We start from the raw sequence: 27687 nt of genomic DNA on the forward strand, positions 1-27687 counted from the left end.
TGCTAAGTTTAGAAAAGAAGAGATAGTTATTAAGATTTTTTCCTAAGCATTAAAACAATGTTGGTGGCTACAATATTATCAAATCATACCTTCAACCTTGAAGGTTTGGTGAGCAACATGTTACCTAAAGTCTCACCTGAAAGAACCTGTTTTTGAATATGTTGAAAAACTGATTTTCCTAAACTTGTTTATAATAGATCTGGTGACCTTAGTATATTTCTAAACGTAACCTTGTGTCCTACTGGAGCCCAATATTGAGATGTGATCAAACAAGATTCAAAAGTTGAAGGACTGAACTGGCTGGAAGTGAAGTGTCTGAATATAAGAACTGAATAAACTACAGCAGATATGTCTGAAAATTTACTGAATAAATACAGATTTTTAAAACAAATACAAAAGTACCAATATTTTACATCGGATTTATTTACAAAATGTAATTTCTTCACCAAAGTGCAACTTTATATTAGAATAAAGATTTTTGATTATTCATGTGAATTTACCTGAGCACTAATCACAAATTCGTAAAAATTGTGTCGTTCATAATCCAGTAGATTGTTGATGATCACATCACCTGTGTTTGGGTCGATTCGGAATGCATTTTTATAGGTGTCGTCTGCTGTTTGTGCTGCTGGCTGAAAAATAAGTTTATAACGTGTATAAAATGAAACTGATAGCAATCAATATATATACAGTTAAACCTGCTGTAAAGGTCACCTCTAGAATGCAAAAACAGGTTTTGTCTGTCATGTCATCTTTTTGTCCACCTGTTGAAAACTCTGATCATTTAGAACCTCAATTCAATGGTCACATCTCTTTCAAGGTCAGTTAATTCTGTTCCTAACAGATGACCTTTGTATATATGTTCCAGACCATATGAGTATTTAAACCGTACGCGTACAGTCCAGACCGTATACGTATACTCGTACGGTCCGACCATACGCATACGGTCGGACCGTATGAGTATACACATATGGTCCAGTAAGAGCTGACCATACATGTTGTTGGATCATATGGGTTAAATTTAAACAAACATTTATTTTTAGTTTTATAAAATTGTTATCATTGCAATTAGATGGATAAAATGAACAAATGAACAATTGAAATTAAATATTTGTTTAATTGTATATCTGAATCCTATTTTGGTATTCTCGCCCAAGGTGACACTTGCTACCACAAGTAATGTAATATATTTTACAATTACATGTTTGCAGGTCATTCATGTTCCTTTGCAATTTCATTTTTTTGTAAAGTTTCTAATATTCTAAAACAATTGTCCTCCCACATTATGTTTACTTCCGATATCGTCAATTTAATGATTCAATTAATGTATTACTGATCGACATGCTAAAAACAAGATACATGTACATGTAGTAACAGATTTAATTAGCGTGAATTTTTTAAATAGTTAAAAAATAAGGTTTTTATTTCAATTACAATTGAACTTTTCCATATTAATTTGACAGTTAAGTTATGTTGATCTGTTACATGCATTTGCAACTTATAAACTTAAGCAACTTCTTAATCATATTAATCAGACCGTACGCGTACGGTCCGACCGTATGAGTATTTTGAAAAAGTATGCATACGGTCCAGACCGTACGCGTACGGTCCAAATACTCATACGGTCTGGAACATATACAGGTCTCACTGTATATATATTTTGTACCTTTTGGGCATTAATATAATGTTTTAATCTAATCAAAATATCTATTTCTTCTTCTGAGATAGTTGATTTAAAAATATAAAAACATCACTTTTTATGACAATATGTAATGGTTTATGCATGACAATGAAGAATTTTGTTGCTTTACGTGTGAGGAAAGGGGAAATCTTTGATAATATTTATTGATTTTGTTGTTACATGCAGTGCATTGTGCCTGTTTTCTGAATCATGTTTTTATATGTTTACCGGCAGAACTTGTGATACTTTTCATCCTGAATGCTGAATGAATGTCAATCTATAAGAAACATTTCTATTGAAAGACAAGAGTGCACACGCTGAAATGTCTCGCCTTCTATACTAATCATTGATATTATGTTGATAGTCCTAAATATAAAGCTAAGCTTTATTACAACTGTCACATAAACTCAACATTAACCAAGATAACTGAACAAAGACCAATGAACCTTGAAAAAGAGGTCCAGGTCTGACTCAGATGAACCATGCCAGGCAGACAGGTACAGCTAACAAGGCTTCTATACAACATATATAGTTGACACATTACTTATAGTTTAAGAAAAATAGATCAAAACACAAAAACTTAAAAACTTAACACTGTGCAATGAACCGTGAAAATGAGGTCACGGTTAAATAAAACCTGCTCGACTGACATAAAGATCATAAAATATTTCCATACACCAAATATAGTGGACCTATGGCATATAGCATTAGATAAAAAGACCAAAACTCAAAAACTTAACTTTGACCACTGAACCATGAAAATGAGGTCAAGGTCACATGACATCTGCCCGCTAGACATGTACACTTTACAATCATTCCATACAACAAATATAGTAGACCTATTGCATATAGTATGAGAAAAACAGACCAAAACTATAACCACTGAACCATGAAAATGAGGTCAAGGTCAGGTGACACCTGCCAGTTGGACATGTACACCTTACAGTCCTTCCATACACCGAATATATTAGCCCTATTATTTATAGTATCTGAGATATGGACTTGACCACCAATACTTAACCTTGTTCACTGATCCATGAAATGAGGTCAAGGTCAAGTGAAAACTGTCTGACAGACACGAGGACCTTGCAAGGTACGCACATATCAAATATAGTTATCCTATTACTTATAATAAGAGAGAATTCAACATTACAAAAAATTTGAACTTTTTTTTCAAGTGGTCACTGAACCATGAAAATGAGGTCAAGGACATTGGACATGTGACTGACGGAAACTTCGTAACATGAAGCATCTATATACAAAGTATGAAACATCCAGGTCTTCCACCTTCTAAAATATAAAGCTTTTAAGAAGTAAGCTAACACCGCCGCCGTAGCCGCCAGATCACTATCCCTATGTCGAGCTTTCTGCAACAAAAGTTGCAGGCTCGACAAAAAAATCATCGATAAAGAAATTTAAAGAAAACAAATTTTGTCAATCTCTGAGACACACATATGAATCAATCTCTAATAAAAAAAGTAACAATATGATAAGTATGACTCAATTTCTTTTCACACTTAAATAAGTTCACAGTCCAATGATAATATATACCTGCATTGAATAAGTGACTTTTCCTCCTAATCCATTATCTTCGTCTATAGCTGAAACACGGCCTACTGTTGTCCCTATAGCAGCATTCTGGAAAAAACAAAACATTTTTTAATTTGATACATCATGTTCATGGTTTGCATATTTCACATAACTATTATAGTTTAGAATCCAAAAGTTTATGACATAAAGTCAGAAGCATGATAAAAGTATAATCACAAAAATACTGAAATCCAAGGAAAATTCAAAATGGAAAGTCCCTAATCAAACAGCAAAATCATATGCTCAAAGACATCAAATGAATGGATGTCGTAGTCTTATCTTAGTACAGGCATTTTCTTATGTAGAAAATAGTGGATTAAAATTGGTTTTAAAACTAGCTAAACCTCTCACTTGTATGACAATCACATCAAATTCCAATTATATATAACACCTGATCAAAATGCCTTTCTTTTTTTTATATTATGGAATCATTTCCCTGGACATGCTGGTAAATTAGTCCTCTAATCTTATTTTCCTTATAATAGAACTGCATTATATAAAACATGTTACATGACATATAGTTTGAAATAAAGATGAAATGTCAATTAGCAGTCTCCTCACAAAATCAATTATCTGGTGAGACTAAAATATCTTTTTATTAATAAGTGAATTAAGGTCCCAGACTTATTTTATTAGACAGTTCTACATTGTGATGCAAAGAACATGTTCAATTACAAATACTGGTCACATCCTTTATATAGGTTAACGTGACACATAAAGATTAAAGTTTGTACCCTGGACATTATTTATAAAATGTATAAAAAATCCAAAGGAATATCCCTTTCTGTCTTTAAAATAAAAGAATGAGGTTCTGGATTGAGGCATGACCAAAGGAGAAAACATACCCCTTTGACAAAATGACAGTTACAAATTAAGTCACCAAACAGCCTTCAACAATGACAAAAATCTCATACTGTGTAGTAAGCTATAAAAGCTTTGACCTAGCTTTTTTTAACTGTAAGTAATCTAAGATTGGTACTATCTTTAGTTTTTAAGTTAGTTGCTTTTAAATCTATTCAGTTAATCCATTTTAAACTGTTTTTTACAGTTTGTTCTTAAGTTCTGCTTTTACATCTGTGACTGGATTGCCTCCATTAAGTAGGAGATACTTCTTGTTTTGGGTTAATTAGAGCCACTAACAAACATTACCTCTAAAACTGATTCTTTATATCGTCTGGTATGAAATTCTGGATGTTCGTCATTTACGTCAGTTATATATAGTGATATGGTAATAATTAGCTGAAAAACAAAGAAAGTCAGTTAAAAGTAAGATAATAAATGTAGTATATTCCACTTAAAAATATTGAACTTATTTGGATATTAAAATAATTACTAATATTCTGTCATAAAATTCAAAGTTTTAGGGTACATTTTGAAAAAAAAAACAGAATCAAAAGCTAATTGACAATTAAAATGTAAAAAAAAACACCATATAAATGGAACCACAGAAGGGTGTTATTCCCCGATCCCATATTAAATCTTAAAGTTTTAAAATCTTTTATTAATAGTATTGAGAACCACCGTGTAGCATTTCTCACTCAGTTATTGAAACAATTGAACTTAATTATAGCATACATGACAACTTGTAAAGTCTGATAAGTTGATTTTTACCTGATTATGTTCTATAGTATTGTCTCCGTCTGCCATGATAAAATATAACTTTCTGTCTGAAGGGTCCTGAATAATAAACAAAATAATTCTTCTATATATTAAAAAATTAAAAAAGTACACAATATTCTTATACTTTCTGAGTTTCAGCAAAATTAAAAATGATTCTGAAGAAATAGTTAAAAATTTTAACTTCTGATTTAATGCAGAAAGTTTTGTTGATTGACACATTTGTAAAGATGCTGGATCATGGAATATTAAAGGGAAATTCCGCGATTTTTTACTTATCATCTAATTATGTTCATCTTAACATAAAAAACACATTTGCAAAGTTTTAAATTTATATTCCTTCTAATAACGGAGAAAATCAAGTATTTGTAACTTTTTTGGTTAAATTCTCGAGTGGGTCGTGACGTATTAGCCCGATTTATTGAATTCTGGGAAAAAATAAAATCTGTTTAACTCTTATAGCTTATCGACAATATACGTAATTAAAAGCGCACAGCTGACGAATGGTCGTAGTTATTAACCACAATATAATAATGAACGAAAATGAATATGCATATACCGTTTTGTATTCATTGAATTAAACTCCTATAAAATTATATGTCTCTGTCTCTAGTAAATGTTTTTGAATAGATTTAATTAATTATTGTTGAGATTTTATTCATAAAATATTTATTGAACATTTTTACTATTTACTTGTCTATTTACCGTTATTGTTTTGATAATCATTTCAATGCAACTAATGTGTGAGCAGAGTGTGTATATTATTTTGTAAAGGTCACTGTATATTTCTCGGCTTGAGGTCAATTCGTTTACCTTGTAGCTATTTAGCCGCAGGTGTGAGTTCAAGCGTACACAGGTATAAATGTTGTTATTTGGAAAGGATATACAGAAAGAATTAGAAAGAGTATGATGTCACGATGTTAATACACTAAGATTTAATACACGATGAGAATAAAGATTCAATAATTAAATTGTGTAAATTAATTGAAAATAAAATTCAGATTCGTAAATCCGAAAATGTATAAAAATAAAAGGAAACAATTTTTGATTACTTTCTTAGCGGCAATTGGCGTAAAGATTCAAATATGAAGTAAAAAATAGTAGTTTTAATCTTTAATAAAAACTAAATGCAATATTACCCAATTTGATATACCATTGTACATCTGTTTGATATCATTGACTTTACCGGAATTTCTTAACTTGAGATGAGTATTCATTTCAATACAGAAATTTCGTCTATATATTTCACAAGTGTATAACACGGAGAAGCTCTGAAGGTCCATTACTCCCATTTTGTTTGGGTGTGAACCATCGATGTTGACAGCAATATCAAAGAATAAGATGATGATGGTAGAAAGAACTATGGGCGTCATGTGGCAAATATTACATGCATATCGGACAATGAGTTGTCAATCTGTATGAAAAGATTTCCAATACAACCATATTATAAAAAAGACAGAACCAATTTAATGTCATATTTCCCTATTTTTTTTAAATATAACTAAAAGTCTTTCATCTGACAAGAATACCCCTATTTAGCGGACAAGTAATTTATTCTTTTTTCTGTTATTGAATACCAAGAAAGAAAAAAAAAATCCTGAAATTAATTTGAAACTCTGATACTCAAAAGTTTCCCAGCAAAATATTCACATCCCTTCGGGATAATTAGTGTTCGTCCAGTGGCATATATAACAAGGTAATTCATATAACAATTGTGATGACGAATTCCTTCCTTTGTTCGAGAACAATCTTATTGAAATATAAATCTGTGATTTTACTATGTCCACAACTTCAATGAACCAAAGCAAAAGTTATACATCGACCTGTATTTAAATCAAATTGGTTCTCTTCTTCTTCTGGTATACAAGAGTCTATCGACATTCGATGATTACATACTGTTGGCATACGTGGACTAGTCTATTTACAACACTTTTACCCCTATTTATTCAAAATATATGTTTTTTTCTTATGTTCAATGTATACATGTATATATTTTAAATTGCGCTATAGTTCCGTAACTTTCTATCCAGTCGTATAAACGAATCGTCGGCAAGTGCGTACATTTTTTTAAATCAATATTTCTGGTATGTTCCAATCTGTCCTTCACTTTTGACAATGAGTATATATTACATTTTCCCAAATTCACCCTTGGAAAAAATATTTAAATAGATTTTAATTTCATCAAATCTTATTTTTTGGGTATTATTTATATTTTTATGAATAATATTCTTTACACCAGAAATGTTATTTATAAACAAGCGTATGAGTTTGGTAATGACAAGTAAGACAGAGTTGTATATTATAAATCTGATAGTTCAAAAGTTATCAGCCGTGTACACTGATCAATACCTGCAGAAGTGAAACGATGCGTGAACTTGCAAGCCCGACAGGAAATCGCTTGAATACCTGGACGTGTCACCTCACACCCCTCACAATACCTTTGGAAGTAATACCTTTAGCCATGCTGGTGATCAGAAGAGGGAAGATCAAAATTTATTTGAAAACAGTTTATTACTTTAAAGAATTATGAACAAATTAGATTTTCGAAAACAATTTTCACGGAACACTTATTTATGATTTCAACTTTGACTTTTCACCTAATTCCAATATCAAGTTTAAAAACAACAGACCATGGTTAGTTAGTCGGATAAAACAACCGTACGATTGACAAGATATCGACACGCAATTGCGACGTAACATCGGTTACTGTAGTTTTGTTTCTTTGTGGTTTATAGACATATCGTTGCATTAATCGGGAAAGAAGGATAAAATGGCGGAACGCAGAGAATTAATACTCTAAATTTAAAATCGATGGTGATCGCTTATCTAGCGGAATAAAACTTTAATATCTATGAATTTGAGCATTTTTATACAGAATGAACATAATATCAATTTTTGATTTTTTTGCGAAGTTTCCCTTTAAAACACATATTATACTCTATGCTCCAACTATACTAATGTGAACATATTATTTATTGATGGATTGAATGCATACTACATCTGTTGAAGGCCGTACAGTGACCTATAGTTGTTAATTTCTGTGTCATTTTTGTGTCTTGTGGAGAGTTGTCTCAATGGCAATCATACCACATATTTATATTTATATATATATTCGAAACAATAATGAACCAATCAAATCAGGTATATTTTTTCAACTGACCCTATCTCTGTCCAGCGGTGCTATTAATATGATATCAACTTTTCTTGTTTGAGTACTATCACCCGTGGTTGTTCCTAATCGAACTAGTTGTCTTGTTTTCTCATCTTGTATAGAAAATATTATCGGCATAGGTCCATCTAAATCTCTGGCTTTTATAGTACCTATTGTGGAATCTGCAAAGATAGTTTGTATTATTAATATTTGTTGATCATCTGTCTCTCGTGATGTATAGTTTCTACAATTACTCAGTATATTCAGTGAGATACAACATAATAAGCTTATAAGAATGAAGATTTAATAAAAATGACTACTAGTAGATGAAAACATTCACTACATGCAGGAAGAGATTAAAGCTTTTATTTTTTAACACAATGTCAAATTTTTGACACCAGGATAACAATATTTTCTTAAAATCGATCTTAAATTGCAATCTTCATGGATATTGCTACGTACTTAAAAAGCATAGTAAAAGTCACATAAAAATAACACCGAGGAATAAATTCTAATTGTTTTATTATAATAATGGTGCAATTACAATAAAAATCATTTTCCAATTATAGAATATCAAACTGTGTTAAACTAGTTCTTTCTTAATATGGTTATGGGTTTTATCACTATAAAATCACCCACTGCATGGATGCAGAGTTTTATCATCATTATCTTATATGACTGTTGTCTACGAACGATGACAGATACCATTACGCAACATTTACACATGATTGTAAAACATTGAACCTGTTAACGTAGGTGGAAATAACAAAATCCTTGTAAATAATTTACAGCGTTGTCCATGAAAACTTTTTAAATATATATATATATGAAACCTGTCAAAATTTGTTCATAAAAAGACATATGTAAATTTCTGAAATGTCAATGTGTGAGTTATACTTACTTAAAGCGGTGTTTTCAGGAATGATTATCGTGTTCGTAGCTGAGAATTCTAACTGTTTTGGTGCATCATTGGTCACAACTGTCAAATAAATTAATGAATAAAATAATAAATGTGAAATATGAATGCTTCAATAATAATTGATATGACTTTCACTGTTATGATGATCCTGCTATATGATACTGATTATGCATGCATTTGGTATTTCAAAACTGCTGAACATTCAAATTTTTATGAAATCTTAAAATAAATGAATATAATGAATAACATATTTTGTAATATTTCCATAGGGTCTGGTCATGTGAAAATTTTGATAGAGTTATCTGCAATTTGATAGATATTTTAATTGTCCCTGTAATTTTCCGATGAAGGACAGCAATAAAAGCACTTGTCCTTGTGTTTTCATATGTGTGTAGCAAAATGCCAAATTCTTCCTTATCCATTTGCCAGTGTATAAATATATATTAAGAGGTCCATCTGATGAGTTAAGCCTTTTTCAACTGATTTTTATAGTTCGTTCTTATGTTGCTTACATGTTTAACCCCGCCACATTATTTATGTATGTGCCTGTCCCAAGTCAGGAGCCTGTAATTCAGTGGTTGTCTTTTGTTTATGTGTTACATATTATTTCGTTCATTTTTTTTTACATAAATAAGGCCGTTAGTTTTCTCGTTTGAATTGTTTTACATTGTCTTATCGGGCCTTTTATAGCGGACTATGCGGTATGGGCTTTGCTCATTGTCGAAGGCCGTACGGTGACCTATAGTTGTTAATGTCTGTGTCATTTTAATTGGTCTTTTGTGGATAGTTGTCTCATTGGCAATCATACCACATCTTCTTTTTTATAAGAGGACTCAGAGGAATTCAAACTCAAACTGTTAAGTCAGAATAAATTGCCTGCACTGTGTCTAGCGTTTCATTATTCTGTGACAGTGACTGTCTAGTTGTGAATGTTAAGAGCATTCTATACAAACAAATCAAATTATAGAATGTATAAATATCTCAGGACTATGAATTGGTTGAACCATTAAACGATCAGCCAGCCTGGTCAATATCTGTCTACTGTGAAACACTTCATTATAGATTAGCACATGGGTCAAGAATGATCTAATTTGTATGTAATGGACTTAACATTCTGACAAATACAGTCAATTTGATGGAAGTGATTTCACCACTCTGATACTGGTAAGATTTACAAACCGATCTGTCAGTGGTCAATACTATACATACTGCCAAACAGCTTATTATCCAATCAATGATTTATTTGTATCAAGTGCTTTACAGACAAAACCTGTCACAATGATACACCTACCAGAACTTAGTCAGAATGTAAAATAGTGGCTAATTTGTAAATTGTAGACACTGTTTCGATGGTCAATACTGATAATGAAGTGTGGGATGATGTATTTGTATAGAATGCTCCTAACATTTACAGGTTAGACAGTCACTGTCATAGAATGATGAAATAGTTTGATGTGTTTCAGTCTGTGAGTACAGTCTAATTAGCATCATATTAATTGTCCTGTAACTCTTTTTACAAAAATCTTGGTAGTTAAAAAGCACTTGTAAGTCATGAATATTCAGTTTAAAATCAGATCAATTTGAGTCAAGAGATTTTTTTGTGAAAAGTGCCCCTGATCATTTACTTTTAATACTCTGAAATGAAGTTTATTGTATGTCAATTTATTTACTATGAGTCACCTTTGAGTAAGGTCTAAGAAGACTTCTATCATAAACTTAACCCTGTCACAGTGTGCCTGTACAAATCAATCACTTAAGACATTTAGAGGCTGTCTTTGATTTATTCTTCTTACTATTTTACTTGTCATTTGATTTCTACTGTTAAAAAAGATTTCTGCTAAATTACATAACTATTTGCACTTGACTTTAATGGCTTAGGTTATTGATTGAGTAACTTTATGCTCAACTTTGAAGATTGTTTGGATAATAAATGTCCTTTATTTCACCATGATTCTTGTCCTTGTAGCTTCTACAATACATCTTCCACATGACTTAAATTTACAACAGAATTATCTTATTCTCAAAGCGATATACTATTAACTGTTACATTAACTTCATTTCTTCTCTTTCATTTTCCATTTCTTTCCAATTACATAAAATCAGATTGATAAAGCTGATAATTTGAACATGATCTGTTCTTTACACTCCAAAACAATTATGTTTTATAAATTGGTACAATTCCCTGAAGACTGCAACGAATTAACTAAAACCAGAGCACCATTGATTGTCCAATGTTTCACAATTCTTCATGGAATTCTCAATTTAACCAAAAAATATTACATTACACAACACAGAAATTCATATCAACTTCATCTTGGATTGTCCCAGAATAATGTTGAATGTCTTTTTTTTTCTTCGTATTTTGCTTTGTTTTATTTTTGTCATTTTATCTATGATTTGCCTTGAGTTTTTTTGGCTTTTATTTTTTCAACATCTATTTCTCAATTAGACAGCATCCTTAAACAATCTGGCATTCAAAAAATAATTAGCACTCTGGGACAATAATCTGCAGATGTAGTTGATATGAAAGGTATATAAGCTGAATATTACATTTTATACACATGATACATGGGTATTTGTGACAACATAATTTCTCATCAAAAACAAAACTTTTTTCCAACTCATTTAAAATTTATAATTTCAACAAAAACTGATATTTAAATGTCAAACTCTTGCAAAAAAACTCAAAATGGAAAATTGATCCAATGCAATATCTATGAAGGAAAATGTAGATAAATCCTAAATAATTTAGTCTATAAATAAATAAACAGCTTTCTATAGGGGCTTCAATATGGTTAAAATTAAACAAAACATTAGGGATCGTACAGTAAATAAAGCTTAATAAGATTATAGTTATCTAGTTCCATAGTCATAAAACAATGCACAACATCATATTTTTGTATTTTTTTGAAATTTTCAATCAATTTACTTTTTAGGGATCCAAATTGTAATACCCAATGCCTAAGACATGCTTGAATGATGAACTTTTTACAATAATCATTTATTTATCAGTCCTAAAATAAAAATGCAAACTTACATGACTTATTGGAGGTTAAAATAATTGAAAATGACCATAAAACTTATGAATTGAGGTTATAAAGACTTCTTGTATGGAAAGGACAGCAGTAATACATTGTAGGTTTGACTGTTTCTGGCGTGAATACATTCTTAATTGTATAATACATGTATGGAGGTACAATTTGTAATGGAATTCAAAAAAAGAAAATAATTGTTCTATCATAACTTACTACTAATAAGTCTAAATAACTGAAAAACAAAATTAACACAGCAGTTTGACTCATTTGTGCAAAAATGTGAGTTATGTCCCCTTACCTTGCGAAACGCCTACATATATATAACACATAATACATACTGTACAAAACATACACAATATGACAGTAAACAAGACAAACATCAACAATACATAACATACAGTTGGACCCTGGACATACGTGTTGTTATATTAGGACATTGCATTATTTTTAATATAATACCTGCATTATGAACAAGACTATATATATATAAATAGGCTTTTATTACACATGTTACAGGTGTTATCCAAATGGGAATGAACACAAGCAAAATTGGAGTGAAACATAACACGCTTTTCTTATAAAGATCCATATTCTATGATCACAGATAGTTATTAAATATAGCTTTTTTCTTGTGAAAAAAATTTGATTCTAGAATTTGAAACATGAATATAGAATGAATGCAATTGTTACTTGTATGATCTGTAGCTGCAAATTCAAATGTATTAGTAGACCTTACATCTATTCAAAGGATTGTTATCTTTGAAAATACAAGATTTATCTAATAATCATCTTATTTTACTTTACATTTTTAACAGGATGCCATACATGCAACTCATTTTCATTTTGTTAAACTCTCGGCTTTGTTGTAGAAAAATGGCAGTCAAACCTATTTAAAGTGGATTACTTCTTTTTTTCTTTTTTATGTGCAGGATAAGTATACATCCCTTTCTGGTTAAGTGTGTAGGTAGTTCAAGTGCAACACTTTCAGTACATTAAAAAACATGTTCAACTCTCTGAGGGCTCTGTTATTTAATTTAATTATATTATTGAGCAGAGGTAGATTTAGGAGGGCAGGGCCCCCCCCCCCCCCTTTTTCTGGAAAAAAAAATTGGTTGATTATATATAATATACAGATATAGGGAATCGCTGAAGCATGACCGGAGTGGGCCCCCTCTTAGGCAGTCAATGGGGCCCACACAAAATGCTCGATCTGCCAGTTGACTGTTCCAAAGTTTAACATACTCATTACTGGTACTCTTTTTTCCAGTGGCATTCAAAATTTCATATCCTTTGTACAAGTACACAACTTTTTCACCCTGGTCAAAATGTCTTTGCAGAACTTACACATGGTATCGACTGTTAATAAATTTGTTCACATTTTGAAAATGAAATATCTGCCATTGGACATTAAGCCAGCAACGATCAATCATTTGCCTTTCTTTTAAAATTATACAATTCCTTGCACAAACACAGTGGTTGGAATAGACAGGCGACGGGGAGTGAAACGTATATTATGATCATATTATGATAATCATTATGTGCAAAGTTGGAAATTTGAATTACCAGAATTGTTGATTGATTTATTATGTAAAAGGAAGACTTATAAATCTAAAGCATAATGGCAGGAGTCCCGAGCTCTGATTTAGGACGTTATTTACTATTTTTTAATAGACGTTATCTCTGGGAGTATGATATTGTAATGCGGCATACCGCTGATGTCTCAGGGCTTGTATGTCCTTTTTAATCGATATTTTATTGTGTTCAATTAGTTCAAAATCCAAAATAGCTCCAAATTACATATATTTTGCATTAAACCCAAAATTTGCGCCTAACGTCATAGTAAAGTCCGTGCCAGCAGAAAGTCCCATTTTCAAATGAGCTTCAAATTGTAAATATGTTACGATGTTAAAATGATAAAAAATGTACAAATAGAAACTATTGAGTCTTGCCCCAATATTCTTTTACAGATTTCGAGTCCACTTTTTGTGAGCAATTCTTTTCCCGACTAAAACAGAAACTACAAAGAATAGCAATAAGGTTTTGTTATATTCGTAACATCGCCAACTGCTTTTTTTGGAGGAAATGAACTCAAAGGGAAATGAAATATTCAGCAACAATCTGATCGTGTGACTTAATCTAATAAAGTTGATCGTCGCTGCTAAATGGACAAATCTACTTTAATGCAAAGTGGGTTGACAAATTGGTAAGCGGAATGATGTATCGTATTTCATTTTCTACTTAGCTAAATATGTGGTCAATACTGGCTACAGAAATACTTATCATATTTCACACAGTACAAGTTTTACGTTGAAAATAATATGTTTCTATTAAGATTTATTCATCCCAACGCTATACTAGAATTACACAAAAATGGTCAAAATGATGCCTAAAATATGTCCATTAGTTCCAGTGTTCTGTTCTGATATTTAATTAAATTGGTTACTTTCAGATGTGATTTGATCAGTAAATATTATTTAACAATGTTTTAGTACATTATGCCCATTTTATGGATAGTTTTCCATTCCTACCACAAGATTGTAGTTTACGTTCCAAGCCATAAGTTGAGTCATTACTGTATGACAGACCTAGTAATTTACTAATTTACCGTTTTGTAGAACTAAATATGTACTGTCAAACCAGCAGATGAGCCCAATTTAGCACTGATAATACTAGAGATTTTAACAAGACTTCGATCTCCTGATAATAACCAATGCAACATACTGTCGTTCTCTCCTAATTTTAAACTAGCGTTGAGCACTAGAAGAGCATAGTACATAAACCATAAGATACTTACCGTGACCGACTTCAAAAAGGGTATTAAATGGTGAAAATGGCTGCTTTTCAATAATTCGTATTCAATTATTAATCGTTATAATATTAATGCTGATGTCTCTAGCTGTTCCATATATTTTGGCTTACGAGAATACAGATATCTGTGTACCATGCAACACACATACTGACTGTGAATGACTGAGGATTGGTGAAAAAGGTATAGGCCATTGGATATATAATGTCATTGATGTTTACTTCCATAACTATAATATTGCAATCAGTATACTTAAATATGACATATTGTATTGCATGCATATTTAAACGTATGTTAACATGTGTAAGCAGCCATGCAGATTTCATATTGTATACATACCGAGTTGTAGCACTGAGGACAGGAATATAAACACTGTAACAGACAGATTCTGTAATATAGCACTGTAATGTTTCATTGTCGTTGTTCGTCTAGAAACTCTCTTCACTTGATATTATTTTAATCCATGTTCAACTGAAATAGTCATAATTAATATACTATATAGATAAAATTACATACAAAGTCTTGTTTGAATAATTCATAAAAACTGCATGCGTATTGTTTTCTTCAGAAAACACTGAGTTCCCTGCTGAAGTAGAACTTTTCACCACAGCATCCTGGTATATGCATGGCCGTTTGTCATAAGTCTAACGAATTCCATCTCAAATATTTTAGAAATAGCATGTATTAAAATAATATCAAACATAAATAAAAAATAAAATTGGGTGTGATAGATTTGGTAGTTTGATAGATAGTATGGTTTTATCCTCGAGCATGTTATTATTTTACATACGACATATTGATGCAGTTCTACACTACTATATAGAAACATCTGGTGTACTATACATAAATAAAGCAGAAATATACATGTATAATAATTAATCAAATATCATGATAAAGGCTTGATTGAAAACAAATTAGAGAGGCGAAAAAATGTTAGTTCCGGAAAGAATGTCTGCTGTAGAAACTTGAAAATAGAAAACCCGAAACCAAGAAGTATTTTTTTTTAAATCAGAAACATCCAAAGAAGATGCTGATTCAATGTATTAATAAATTTGCATTGTAGTTTTGGGTTTTTTTCCAATTGTTTTGCCTCGAGCATAACTGAAGAGAGAGTAACTGTCGAAATGCTTATATATATATATATATATATATATATATATACAACTCGTCTAAACATCAACCCAACAATGTTAGATCTGTAAATTTGCTTTCGCAAATGTTTGGTTCTTCCCTCGCCGGGATTCGAACCCATGCTACTGTGATATCGTGACACCAAATCGCCTGCACTGCAGCCGTCCCGCTAGACCACACGACCACCTGGGCTCTCAAAATAAAAGAGCTTTCGGTGGGCATGTGTTACCTTTCCACGTCAGTTTTAATCTAGCGGCGTACTACAGTACATGATATATAAGGCATGAAGATGTTTTTGTTACAGATCAGCTAAATTAACTAATATATATATCTGACTCATATCTGGTGAAGTATAGTTGTACCTGTAAATGTTATTGACATCTTAACCATTGTGAATGGTGTTTCAACTCGATTTGGTCAACTTATTTTCTCTATGCGGAGCTCGCGCCATTTTAAATTAATGACTAACAATGATACGACCGCTTGAGAGAGTTGAATCAGAAAAAAATATAAATGCCTCCTACAAATACGTTTCTTAACTCAATATTGAAACATGACCCTATCATTAGTATTAAAATTAATTCCGCGTATCAATTATATTTTCTACATGATGTTTCAATAAGGTTAGAGAATTTGAAAAGCAGTTTTAATTTTATTGCAGGAACACAGATGTTATTTATGCTGACACTGTTATGCAATATTCTGCAGGGAATTTTAATTCCTTGGTTTTGTCTTGTCATGCTTGTAGTGATTCACTGTCCTATAATTTTTCTTCTCCATCAAGACATATTGCAAACTGAGAGAAGTCTGAAGCTTACGTTAACTAAGCGCTGTATGTATCCAAAGGAAAAATATGAGGTTGCTTACAATAGGAATCCGAATACATGTACAGAAGGTAATAATTCACTAGGCAAGATGTACTGATTCATGATTGTTATTATAAATCTCAAAGGAAAGTCTAGACTTACTTTCAGTTTCCCCTTATCCATATTCTATATGATCATATTTCTTTTATAAACATAATAAAAATCCATCATACGGTTAAAAAAATCAGTTATTGGAATTAAGTTAACGTGACAACAATCCAACGATAGAAAAAAATAATTCTAAAGCAAAACATTTAACGTATTGTCGTCAACAAGTGTCAACATGATATATGTCAAGTTCTAAGTAACCCCGACTCAAGCATAGCTGTAAAACATTTGAGTGGAATGCACATAAACGAATAGCAAGCATAACTTGAATGATCATTCACGACTAGGCAGTCGCGACTATAGTGTAGTTCAGTTTTATAAAGTCAGTGTCTATCGCATTTAATGGAATACTCTTTCTATTGTTCTATTTCTATTTTCAATATCTCATTACTCAATCGTGACTGTTTTTGAAGACTAATATCGTTGCAGGGTTAAGCCAGTATTGTAATAACATCTTTCCGTACAATCAAGCAAGCTTTACCAAGGAAAGAAAATAAGATTCTTTGAACTATTTGACAGAATGTAGTTAACCAAACAACAACTATTCATCTGTTGACAAGAAATTATATTAAACAACGCACAATTTCTCAAAATCAATTAAGAATGGACCGAAAACCAATTACTCGACGGTCCACGAATTCAATTGTAAACAATACATGTCTCTTGTTTCTTGTGGAAAGATAAGATTGTGATTGATAATACGAGTCTTATACTCTGATTATATCCATAAGCAATCGTAAAATCATCACAATAAATCTGAAGCCATATATTTCTAAGCAAATTCCCTTCAAGCAATCTATCCAGATTGCATGCTGCTGTTAAAGGGACAAACAGATATTATCCTGTAATAAACAATATCCTTTCACTCATTGATTCGCTTTATTTATCTTTATTTTCCACCAAATCTTTAATTCAATTTCCTGTAGACTCAATAAAGTTTGCCATCTTTACAGATTTTGGACACTAGAGTGACGGTCTCCATTGTTTTCCGGACATAGTTGTTAGGCTATGGTCAGACATGGTTTTATTGATGTATTGTACTGAACCTGACCACAGGACAAGTTCTTAATCAGGTTTAGAGTAGTAACATAAAACTGTAATAATGACAAATATTTCTCGGAGTTGACTTCATAAATTGTTTGACATTTCATCCTATGATCTCTAAATAAGTGAATATTTTATCTTCAGTTAACAAATTCTATGACAATTTAGTCTAATACACAGCAGCGTGCCGCCAATAATTGCACGATTTCTTACTTTCATCTGTGTAAAATGACTTTAATTTCAATAGAATTACATCAATTGTTTTAACAGAGGATATAGATTTGGATTTTCACTTTATTCAGCTATCATTTAACCAATTCAACCATTTAAAATGAATTATGCATATTAAATTTTATACAGCAGCAATCTTTTGAACTTTAAAACCTTTATGTAAGTTGAATTATTTTTAATTCTTATTTTGATAGTCGTATCGGCAAATTTACTCATTAAATTCTGAATCTATAATTTCCATATCATTAAACTCAAAACATATTATGGTACCTAGTATAAATTGTCGAAAGTCCCAATGATTTTGAACAGATTGTAATTTTCTTTAAGACATATCTCAGTTTCTCTTTTGTGGTACCACAGTGATGGGTAAACAGTACTGTACGACCACACAAGCAGCTCACAGGTCTTTTGTTACAGAATCACTTTGTGACATTAAATAATGAAACTAAATTTTCAAACCTCAGTTTTTATAGTACTGTAAAAAAAGGTTAGAAGAAATATAATAGTTCAATAGCACAATAAATGCTGATTACAAGAGTCAAATAAAGACAAGAAAGTGTACATACCCACTTATAATGACACGAGCATGTTTATCCATATTAAAATAATTTTATTTCCATTGTTGCAACACATTTATTCCAAGGGTAAATATTATTACTTTATAACAAAAGTAGTGTTATATTTCCTGTGTTCACAGTTAAAGGCTTTTAACGATTATTTGCATTTAAATTACAACCGATTAAAACGGTTGATTATTTTAAGTGAACAAAAAGCTCCTTGATGACACATTACTTTACATTAACGAGTGGTCGATAACGTTCTCACAGTTGATGATGTTGTGTACCCTCACTGGGTCACTTTCTACCTGGGTGTCGTGTTAAATAAAATTTCAGAAAATATCAGTGATTAGTATACCCCGGTAGTATCCTAATGCAGGTAATGATTTATGTCAAAGTTTATAGCACTAACATACTTTTACATCCCAAATGGACACGTGTTGCTATTGAATTATGAATACCATGAACACTAAATAGAATACTTTAAAAGTAATTATATTCTCTGGACTATTTATAAATTTATGATAGTATACTAAAGCTATTTGGTTATGTACATATTTAAAACTTGGTTTACGTTGATGATTTGGTTTGTTAAAGTGTAAAATCAATCAGCTTGTCGTATGATGTATTATGATTAGCAGGTGCGATGGACAGTTTTTACAGTTCTGGACACTTTGGTGCTGATTTAACGACAATTTACATCTATATAACAGTTAGCCATATTATTAACACTTTTTATTTGATATTAAATCTAAATAAAAAAAATATATCGTTATCATCAAATCACAACATTGTAATAAGTACAATGGACATAAGCTTATTTTCATCTGAAATGTATTGATTAAAATTTAGAAAACTTAATTAAATTTTCGCAACTTACAGTTCAAGTATCTAATTTCCAATTTGTTTGAAATACAAATAATAGTATTACACAGGTGTGCTCAAACATGCATTGTATAACAATGTTATGTGAAGTTCCCCAGGAAAAGATGGCAATCGTCTTGTTTTGAACTTGTAGGGTTAACAAATCAGTTAGTAAATCATATATAAAATGTAATTGTGAAATCATTAAAAACCTTTGGGCATAATGCAGAATGTTTCTGTTATCTTTTCGTGATTTACAATCGGGTATAAATAACGTTGCAAAATTTACACAATAACATTCAACATGCTTTTTATACACTTTAAAAAGAAACACAAATATATTAAAGCTTAAGAATCAGAATTTTACAGATACGAAAAAGATTACACACAGACACAGTTCTTTCTGAGTTTATAATGTAGCTGCGCATCTTTCGGACAGACTTGAATACAGCTCAATAATAACAATTATTAAATCTTTTAAATGTTAACCACCCTTTCAAACTAAATTTTAAAAGTTTGTGTTTATGCTGTACTGTTACACCTCTGTCCAAGGTTAAGGTGAAGGTTGGCACCAGACATGTTTTCCCGGCCACATTGTTATGTCTAAATTAAGGAGTTTGTAGAGGTTGTCGCTGGCTCATGTCAGACATATATGTTTTCATAAATTGTTTTGTAACAAATTAGGCCGTCGGATTTCTCAATTGAAATGTTTCACATTTTTCATTCACTTCATATGAACTTTGGTGGATATTTGTCCCATTGGCCTGAATCATACTGCATCTCCTTATTTTTAACCGGAGATTTATCAATAGTTAAAACTTTCACAGAGATTTGCTTAATCGTTCCTAATATGGCTGGCAGTTAACCCAGGAGAGTGATTTATAGCTCCACGAGAGTGATATATAGCATTAACCCTATGGGAGTGATATATAGCTATGCATTCAGATTGCATGTTTGTTATCAAACATAGAATGCAACATTTATAAAGACGAGTAAAAACGAATCGATCATAGTATCATACACGCAGAGAACAGAGCATGTTATGTAATGGACAATGTCGCTAATTGCACGTAAAATGTTGCCATCGAATCCCTATCAAATTCATTCTGCCCTGTTACTTTCAAACTATTTTTTGTTCAATCAATTTTCAATTTTGAAAGTTATTACTGAAATGCTTTTTTTTCAAGAAAACTTAAGTCGAAAGATACATTCTCTAGATGAAAACAAATAGTCTAAATTTAACAGTTGCAAGATGAATGAACGGAAAATCCAAATTAAAACGTAGCCATGCAGTTAAAATGTTGAATAAGAAATTTAAATTCAAAATCATTAAATCAAAGAAAAGCAAAGAATTACGACTGAAAATAAAATGCATAGCCGCGCTGTTCCTTCATACAAGATAATGAAAAAGAAAGAAGTTACACGGTTATCTAATTCACTTTGCGTGCTCATGTCACGTGGCTCATGTCAGATACAGATTTCCATGTGAACAATAGAATACAAGTCTGAAGGATTGAAGAAAAAGAAAATGTCGTGACTGTAGTGAGAAAATTCGGTGAGCCGATTTGTGTACGCACTGTTGATGAATACGCAATCCCTTTTTGTCAACGATAAACTTTGAATTATGAATCATATTAAAGAACTAGTTTAATTGTTGGATAAGAAATTAGATATACTACACATTCATGATATGACAATTGCTTAAATAATACTTGTATGACAAATGCAATAAGCTTATAGTTCTGTTCATTTCCTGTATCATTTTAAACGATGAAGAATGTAAAAAAAATTCATAACCTTTTACCAACATTTCTAATAACTTTTTACCATCAAATCTCATTACTTAACTTTCTACTATCAAATCTCGTAATTAATTACAATCAATTCTTATAACTTAATCATCAAATCCCATATTCTTTTAACATCAAATCTCGCAACCTGAGAAAAAGAAAACCGGAGCACAATCGATTCCTCTATTTAGAAAAATCCTAGTTGAGACGTGCAAAAAAGGTTTAATTCAGAGCTTATGTAACTGTCAAAGATACAATTACAAAGGTTTCGCATAGAGAGGCCTGACATATAGAACAGCTTGTAAAGATAAACCGAACGTGACTGGGAACTGTCTTATTGAAAATTATATAAAGATGGATATGTGATGCAAACAGTTTTCAAAGCCATTTATTATTCCATTATATCGTCTCGTTTGTTTGGCATTTTTTTCTTTTCCTTTTATCTTTGTTGCTTAATTTATTTAAGTTTAGTTTATTCTCTTTAGTGGTAAGAATTTTGTTGTTTAATATTTAGGTTTGTGTATATTTGCATACTGTTGTATGTCTTTTAGAACCGTTTTAATTTGCATGGTGTTCGATGCTTTTTCTACTGGTTGTATAACATATATTGCTACGTATAGGCAAAGCTGTATTATGAATGCATAAATGTGTTGGGTACATACGTTGACGAGACGGCAACCAAATGACACAAAATTCCAGTCATTTGTAATTTCTGTTTGCAAGTCAAATCCAGTTTGATTACAAGAAACATACAACAGAGACATTACTGCTAAATATAGTTGACTGACAATATAATATTTCAGTAATGGCACCAACAAAGCTGTTATTAGTTGACTGACAATAACATATTCCAGTAATGACACCAACAAAGCTGTTATGTAATAGATTTACAGTATTATTTCATCAATTTTCTGTTCCGTTCGATTACCTCTAAATATTAATCTGAATATTTAAAGGTAATTCCTCCTTACGGAAATTGCATTACATATATATTTATATAACTTTTATAATTTAAAGCACGCGGAAGCTCTTTTTGAAGATTTTAATTTGCTTTTTGAAAACCTATTAGTTATGATTTATATCCATGCTTTAATGATATTGTTGGATATACGCCACTAACTGTTTATACGTTTTATTGGAATTTCAATTTAATCATATGAAAAAAACATTATATAAGTGATTTTAAATCATAAAAAATGACGAGCTTTACGCAGGTACAATAATTACTTGCCAATTAGATTAAAAATAGGATATACATTAATCATATATACCAATTTAATGTTAGAAAGTTTGCAAACCAGATGTACCGAAAAACTAGTATACTTCGTTAGTTAAATCGGATCACAAATAAAAGTTAATCGCAGATTCACCAGTTAACTTCGTTAGTTAACCACCAGTTAACAGAACTATCAACAGTATATGTAAGGAGTAAGAACTGTGAATTCAACTTTTTTTTGCATCTGATACGGGATTGTCTACAGACCGAACCAGTTAATTGATGCAGGGACTTTCTATAGTATAAAAAGATCTCCATTGTAAGATGTGACATGCTATCTTCTAGTGTAAGTCAAGGGCATGTCCTTCAGGGGATAGTATTACTATATGTACTTGTCCCATGTTCTAATATAAGATAAAATCATGCTATCCTCTATTGTAAGTCAAGGGTATGTCCTTCAGGGGATAGTGTTACTATATGTACTTGTCACATGTTCTAATATAAGATAGAATCATGCTATCCTCTATTGTAAGTCAAGGGCATGTCCTTCAGGGGATAGTGTTACTATATGTACTTGTCCCATGTTCTAATATAAGATAGAATCATGCTATCCTCTATTGTAAGTCAAGTGCATGTCCTTCAGGGGATAGCATTACTATATGTACTTGTCCACTGTTCTAATATAAGATAGAATCATGCTATCCTCTATTGTAAGTCAAGTGTATGTCCTTCAGGGGATAGCATTACTATATGTACTTGTCCCATGTTCTAATATAAGATAGAATCATGCTATCCTCTATTGTAAGTCAAGTGCATGTCCTTCAGGGGATAGCATTACTATATGTACTTGTCCACTGTTCTAATAAAAGATAGAATCATGCTATCCTCTATTGTAAGTCAAGTGCATGTCCTTCAGGGGATAGCATTACTATATGTACTTGTCCACTGTTCTAATATAAGATAGAATCATGCTATCCTCTATTGTAAGTCAAGTGCATGTCCTTCAGGGGATAGCATTACTATATGTACTTGTCCACTGTTCTAATAAAAGATAGAATCATGCTATCCTCTATTGTAAGTCAAGGGCATGCCCTTCAGGGGATAGCATTACTATATGTACTTGTCCACTTTTCTAATATAAGATATAATCATGCTATCCTCTATTGTAAGTCAAGGGCATGTCCTTCAGGGGATAGTATTACTATATGTACTTTCCACTGTTCTAATATAAGATAGAATCATGCTATCCTCTATTGTAAGTCAAGTGCATGTCCTTCAGGGGATAGCATTACTATATGTACTTGTCCACTGTTCTAATAAAAGATAGAATCATGCTATCCTCTATTGTAAGTCAAGTGCATGTCCTTCAGGGGATAGCATTACTATATGTACTTGTCCACTGTTCTAATAAAAGATAGAATCATGCTATCCTCTATTGTAAGTCAAGTGCATGTCCTTCAGGGGATAGCATTACTATATGTACTTGTCCACTGTTCTAATAAAAGATAGAATCATGCTATCCTCTATTGTAAGTCAAGGGCATGCCCTTCAGGGGATAGCATTACTATATGTACTTTTCCACTGTTCTAATAAAAGATAGAATCATGCTATCCTCTATTGTAAGTCAAGTGCATGCCCTTCAGGGGATAGCATTACTATATGTACTTGTCCACTGTTCAAATAAAAGATAGAATCATGCTATCCTCTATTGTAAGTCAAGTGAATGTCCTTCAGGGGATAGCATTACTATATGTACTTGTCCACTGTTCTAATAAAAAATAGAATCATGCTATCCTCTATTGTAAGTCAAGGGCATGCCCTTCAGGGGATAGCATTACTATATGTACTTGTCCCATGTTCTAATATAAGATAGAATCATGCTATCCTCTATTGTAAGTCAAGGGCATGTCCTTCAGGGGATAGCATTACTATATGAAATTGTCCACTGTTCTAATAAAAGATAGAATCATGCTATCCTCTATTGTAAGTCAAGGGCATGTCCTTCAGGGGATAGCATTACTATATGAAATTGTCCACTTTTCTAATAAAAGATAGAATCATGCTATCCTCTATTGTAAGTCAAGGGCATGTCCTTCAGGGGATAGTGTTACTATATGTACTTGTCCCATGTTCTAATATAAGATAGAATCATGCTATCCTCTATTGTAAGTCAAGGGCATGCCCTTCAGGGGATAGTGTTACTATATGTACTTGGCCCATGTTCTAATATAAGATAGAATCATGCTATCCTCTATTGTAAGTCAAGGGCATGTGCTTCAGGGGATAGCATTACTATATGTACTTGTCCCCTGTTCTAATATAAGATAGAATCATGCTATCCTCTATTGTAAGTCAAGGGCATGTCCTTCAGGGGATAGCATTACTATATGTACTTGTCCCATGTTCTAATATAAGATAGAATCATGCTATCCTCTATTGTAAGTCAAAGGCATACCCTTCAGGGGATAGTGTTTCTATATGTACTTGTCCCATGTTCTAATATAAGATAGAATCATGCTATCCTCTATTGTAAGTCAAGGGCATGCCCTTCAGGGGATAGTGTTACTATATGTACTTGTCCCATGTTCTAATATAAGATAGAATCATGCTATCCTCTATTGTAAGTCAAGGACATGTCCTTCAGGGGATAGTATTTCTATATGTACTTGTCCACTGTTCTAATATAATATAGAATCATGCTATCCTCTATTGTAAGTCAAGTGCATGTCTTTCAGGGGATAGCATTACTATATGTACTTGTACACTGTTCTAATATAAGATAGAATCATGCTATCCTCTATTGTAAGTCAAGGACAAGTCCTTCAGGGGATAGTATTACTATATGTACTTGTCCACTGTTCTAATAAAAAATAGAATCATGCTATCCTCTATTGTAAGTCAAGGGCAAGTCCTTCAGGGGATAGTAATACTATATGTACTTGTCCACTGTTCTAATATAAGATAGAATCATGCAAATCTCTATTGTAAGTCAAGGGCATGTCCTTCAGGGGATAGTATTACTATATGTACTTGTCCACTTTTCTAATATAAGATATAATCATGCTATCATCTATTGTAAGTCAAGGGCATATGTCCTTCAGGGGATAGTATTACTATATGTACTTGTCCACTGTTCTAATATAAGAAAGAATCATGCTATCCTCTATTGTAAGTCAAGGGTATGCCTTCAGGGGATAGTATTACTATATGTACTTGTCCACTGTTCTAATATAAGATAGAATCATGCTATCCTCTATTGTAAGTCAAGGGCATGTCCTTCAGGGGATAGTATTACTATATGTACTTGTCCACTGTTCTAATATAAGATAGAATCATGCTAATCTCTATTGTAAGTCAAGGGCATGTCCTTCAGGGAATAGTATTACTATATGTACTTGTCCACTTTTCTAATATAAGATATAATCATGCTATCCTCTATTGTAAGTCAAGGGCATGTCCTTCAGGGGATAGTATTACTATATGTACTTTCCACTGTTCTAATATAAGATAGAATCATGCTATCCTCTATTGTAAGTCAAGGGCATGTCCTTCAGGGGATAGTATTACTATATGTACTTGTCCACTGTTCTAATATAAGATAGAATCATGCTATCCTCTATTGTAAGTCAAGGGCATGTCCTTCAGGGGATAGTATTACTATATGTACTTGTCCACTGTTCTAATATAAGATAGAATCATTGCTATCATAAATTTTCTTGCTTGACCGAAGTTTTCTGATATAGGAATAAGGAATGAGATGTAGCGTGTATAATGATAGATATGTGATCAATGACATGATACCATCACACTTACTATCTTATAGTTAATTAAGTCTGTAATTCCTTTGTTAAGGTGGAATATGATTATTTGGTTGTGACAGATTTTAACAGTCAATAGTTATTACATTGTATTGATTGTGGTGTAATGCGATGACAGTAGAGTAACCTATTACTCCCTATTGATGACGTAATAACCATGATGCTAATGGCAAAATATAAGAATAAGGAGATGCTGTATAGTTGCCAAATGAGATCATTATCACACAAACGCAATGAAAACTAGATTTGTAATTGCTAGCAATAACGGATGGCACCCTTCCCCCATTGCCAGGTGAGCGGCAGCCATTTTGAAAAATCCAAAGTCAAAGAGCGCTTTTACACATGTTTATTAACATTGTTGTAAAATTTCATCTCGTTTGGAGCATTTTGAAATTTTTGAAATTTTTGCTGTTTCCATGGTAACAGTTATCATTTCCAAAATTCCAAAGACAGGTGCCACATTGGTACATGCCATGTTACATATCTATAAAGTTTCATAGGGATTGATGCTATATTCTTCAAGAAAATGTAGCTTTTATGTGTTTTCCCATATGGTCAATGTTAAACTTTCGCCCTGTTTCCATGACAATGGCGGCCATTTTGGAACCTCTTGATATTGCATGCACATCTAGGCATATCAGGTAACACTTCCACAAAGTTTCATCCACTTGGGTCTTATAATGAAGAATTTTGAATTTTGAAAATTTTTCACATTTTTGCAGTTTCCATGGAAACGGCAGCCATCTTGAACCATTCCATGGAGCTTGCAACTCTTCATCTAAGGGTCCTTAATATAAAAGAGTTCCATCAACTTTGGTGCAATGGATTTCCATAAAACTCCTGGACAAAATGTGTGGAAGAAAAATAATAAAAACTAGATTTGTAATTGCTAGCAATAACGGATGGCACCCTTCCCCTCATTGCCAGGTGAGCGGCAGCCATTTTGAGAATTCCAAAGTCGAAGAATGCATTTACAGATATCTAGTAACATTTTTGCAAAGTTTCATTAAGTTTGAAGCATTTTGAAATTTTTGATATTTTTGCTGTTTCCATGGTTACGGCGGCCATTTTGAAAATTCCAATTCAAAATGCAACTCCGCAGATGTCATTCACTATTTCTATTAAGTTTCATCCAGTTTGCAGCACTTTATTTTTTTTTGGAAATTTTGAACATTTGTGCTGCAACCATGGTTACAGTAGATAATTCCAAAATTCTAAAAGCGTACATCTCATTGCCACATGTCATGTTATATATTAATACAG

The 27687-nt window shown here is 31.9% G+C and overlaps 1 protein-coding gene across 1 annotated transcript in view; it reads right to left on the reverse strand.

The window, feature by feature from the left end:
- LOC139487555 (cadherin-23-like) overlaps nt 1–27687 on the reverse strand; it is a 143135-nt gene that overhangs the window by 27265 nt on the left and 88183 nt on the right. The window contains exons 6-12 of the mRNA XM_071272436.1: nt 15139–15270; nt 8941–9018; nt 8049–8221; nt 4883–4948; nt 4421–4510; nt 3233–3319; nt 501–632 (exon numbers count right to left, since the gene is read on the reverse strand). Coding sequence (XP_071128537.1) covers nt 501–632; nt 3233–3319; nt 4421–4510; nt 4883–4948; nt 8049–8221; nt 8941–9018; nt 15139–15214 — 702 coding nt within the window. The 5' untranslated portion in view covers nt 15215–15270. The remainder of the gene's footprint in view (nt 1–500; nt 633–3232; nt 3320–4420; nt 4511–4882; nt 4949–8048; nt 8222–8940; nt 9019–15138; nt 15271–27687) is intronic.

This window comes from Mytilus edulis, chromosome 9, assembly GCF_963676685.1.
Source record: "Mytilus edulis chromosome 9, xbMytEdul2.2, whole genome shotgun sequence".
Classification (NCBI taxonomy): Eukaryota; Metazoa; Mollusca; class Bivalvia; order Mytilida; family Mytilidae; genus Mytilus; species Mytilus edulis.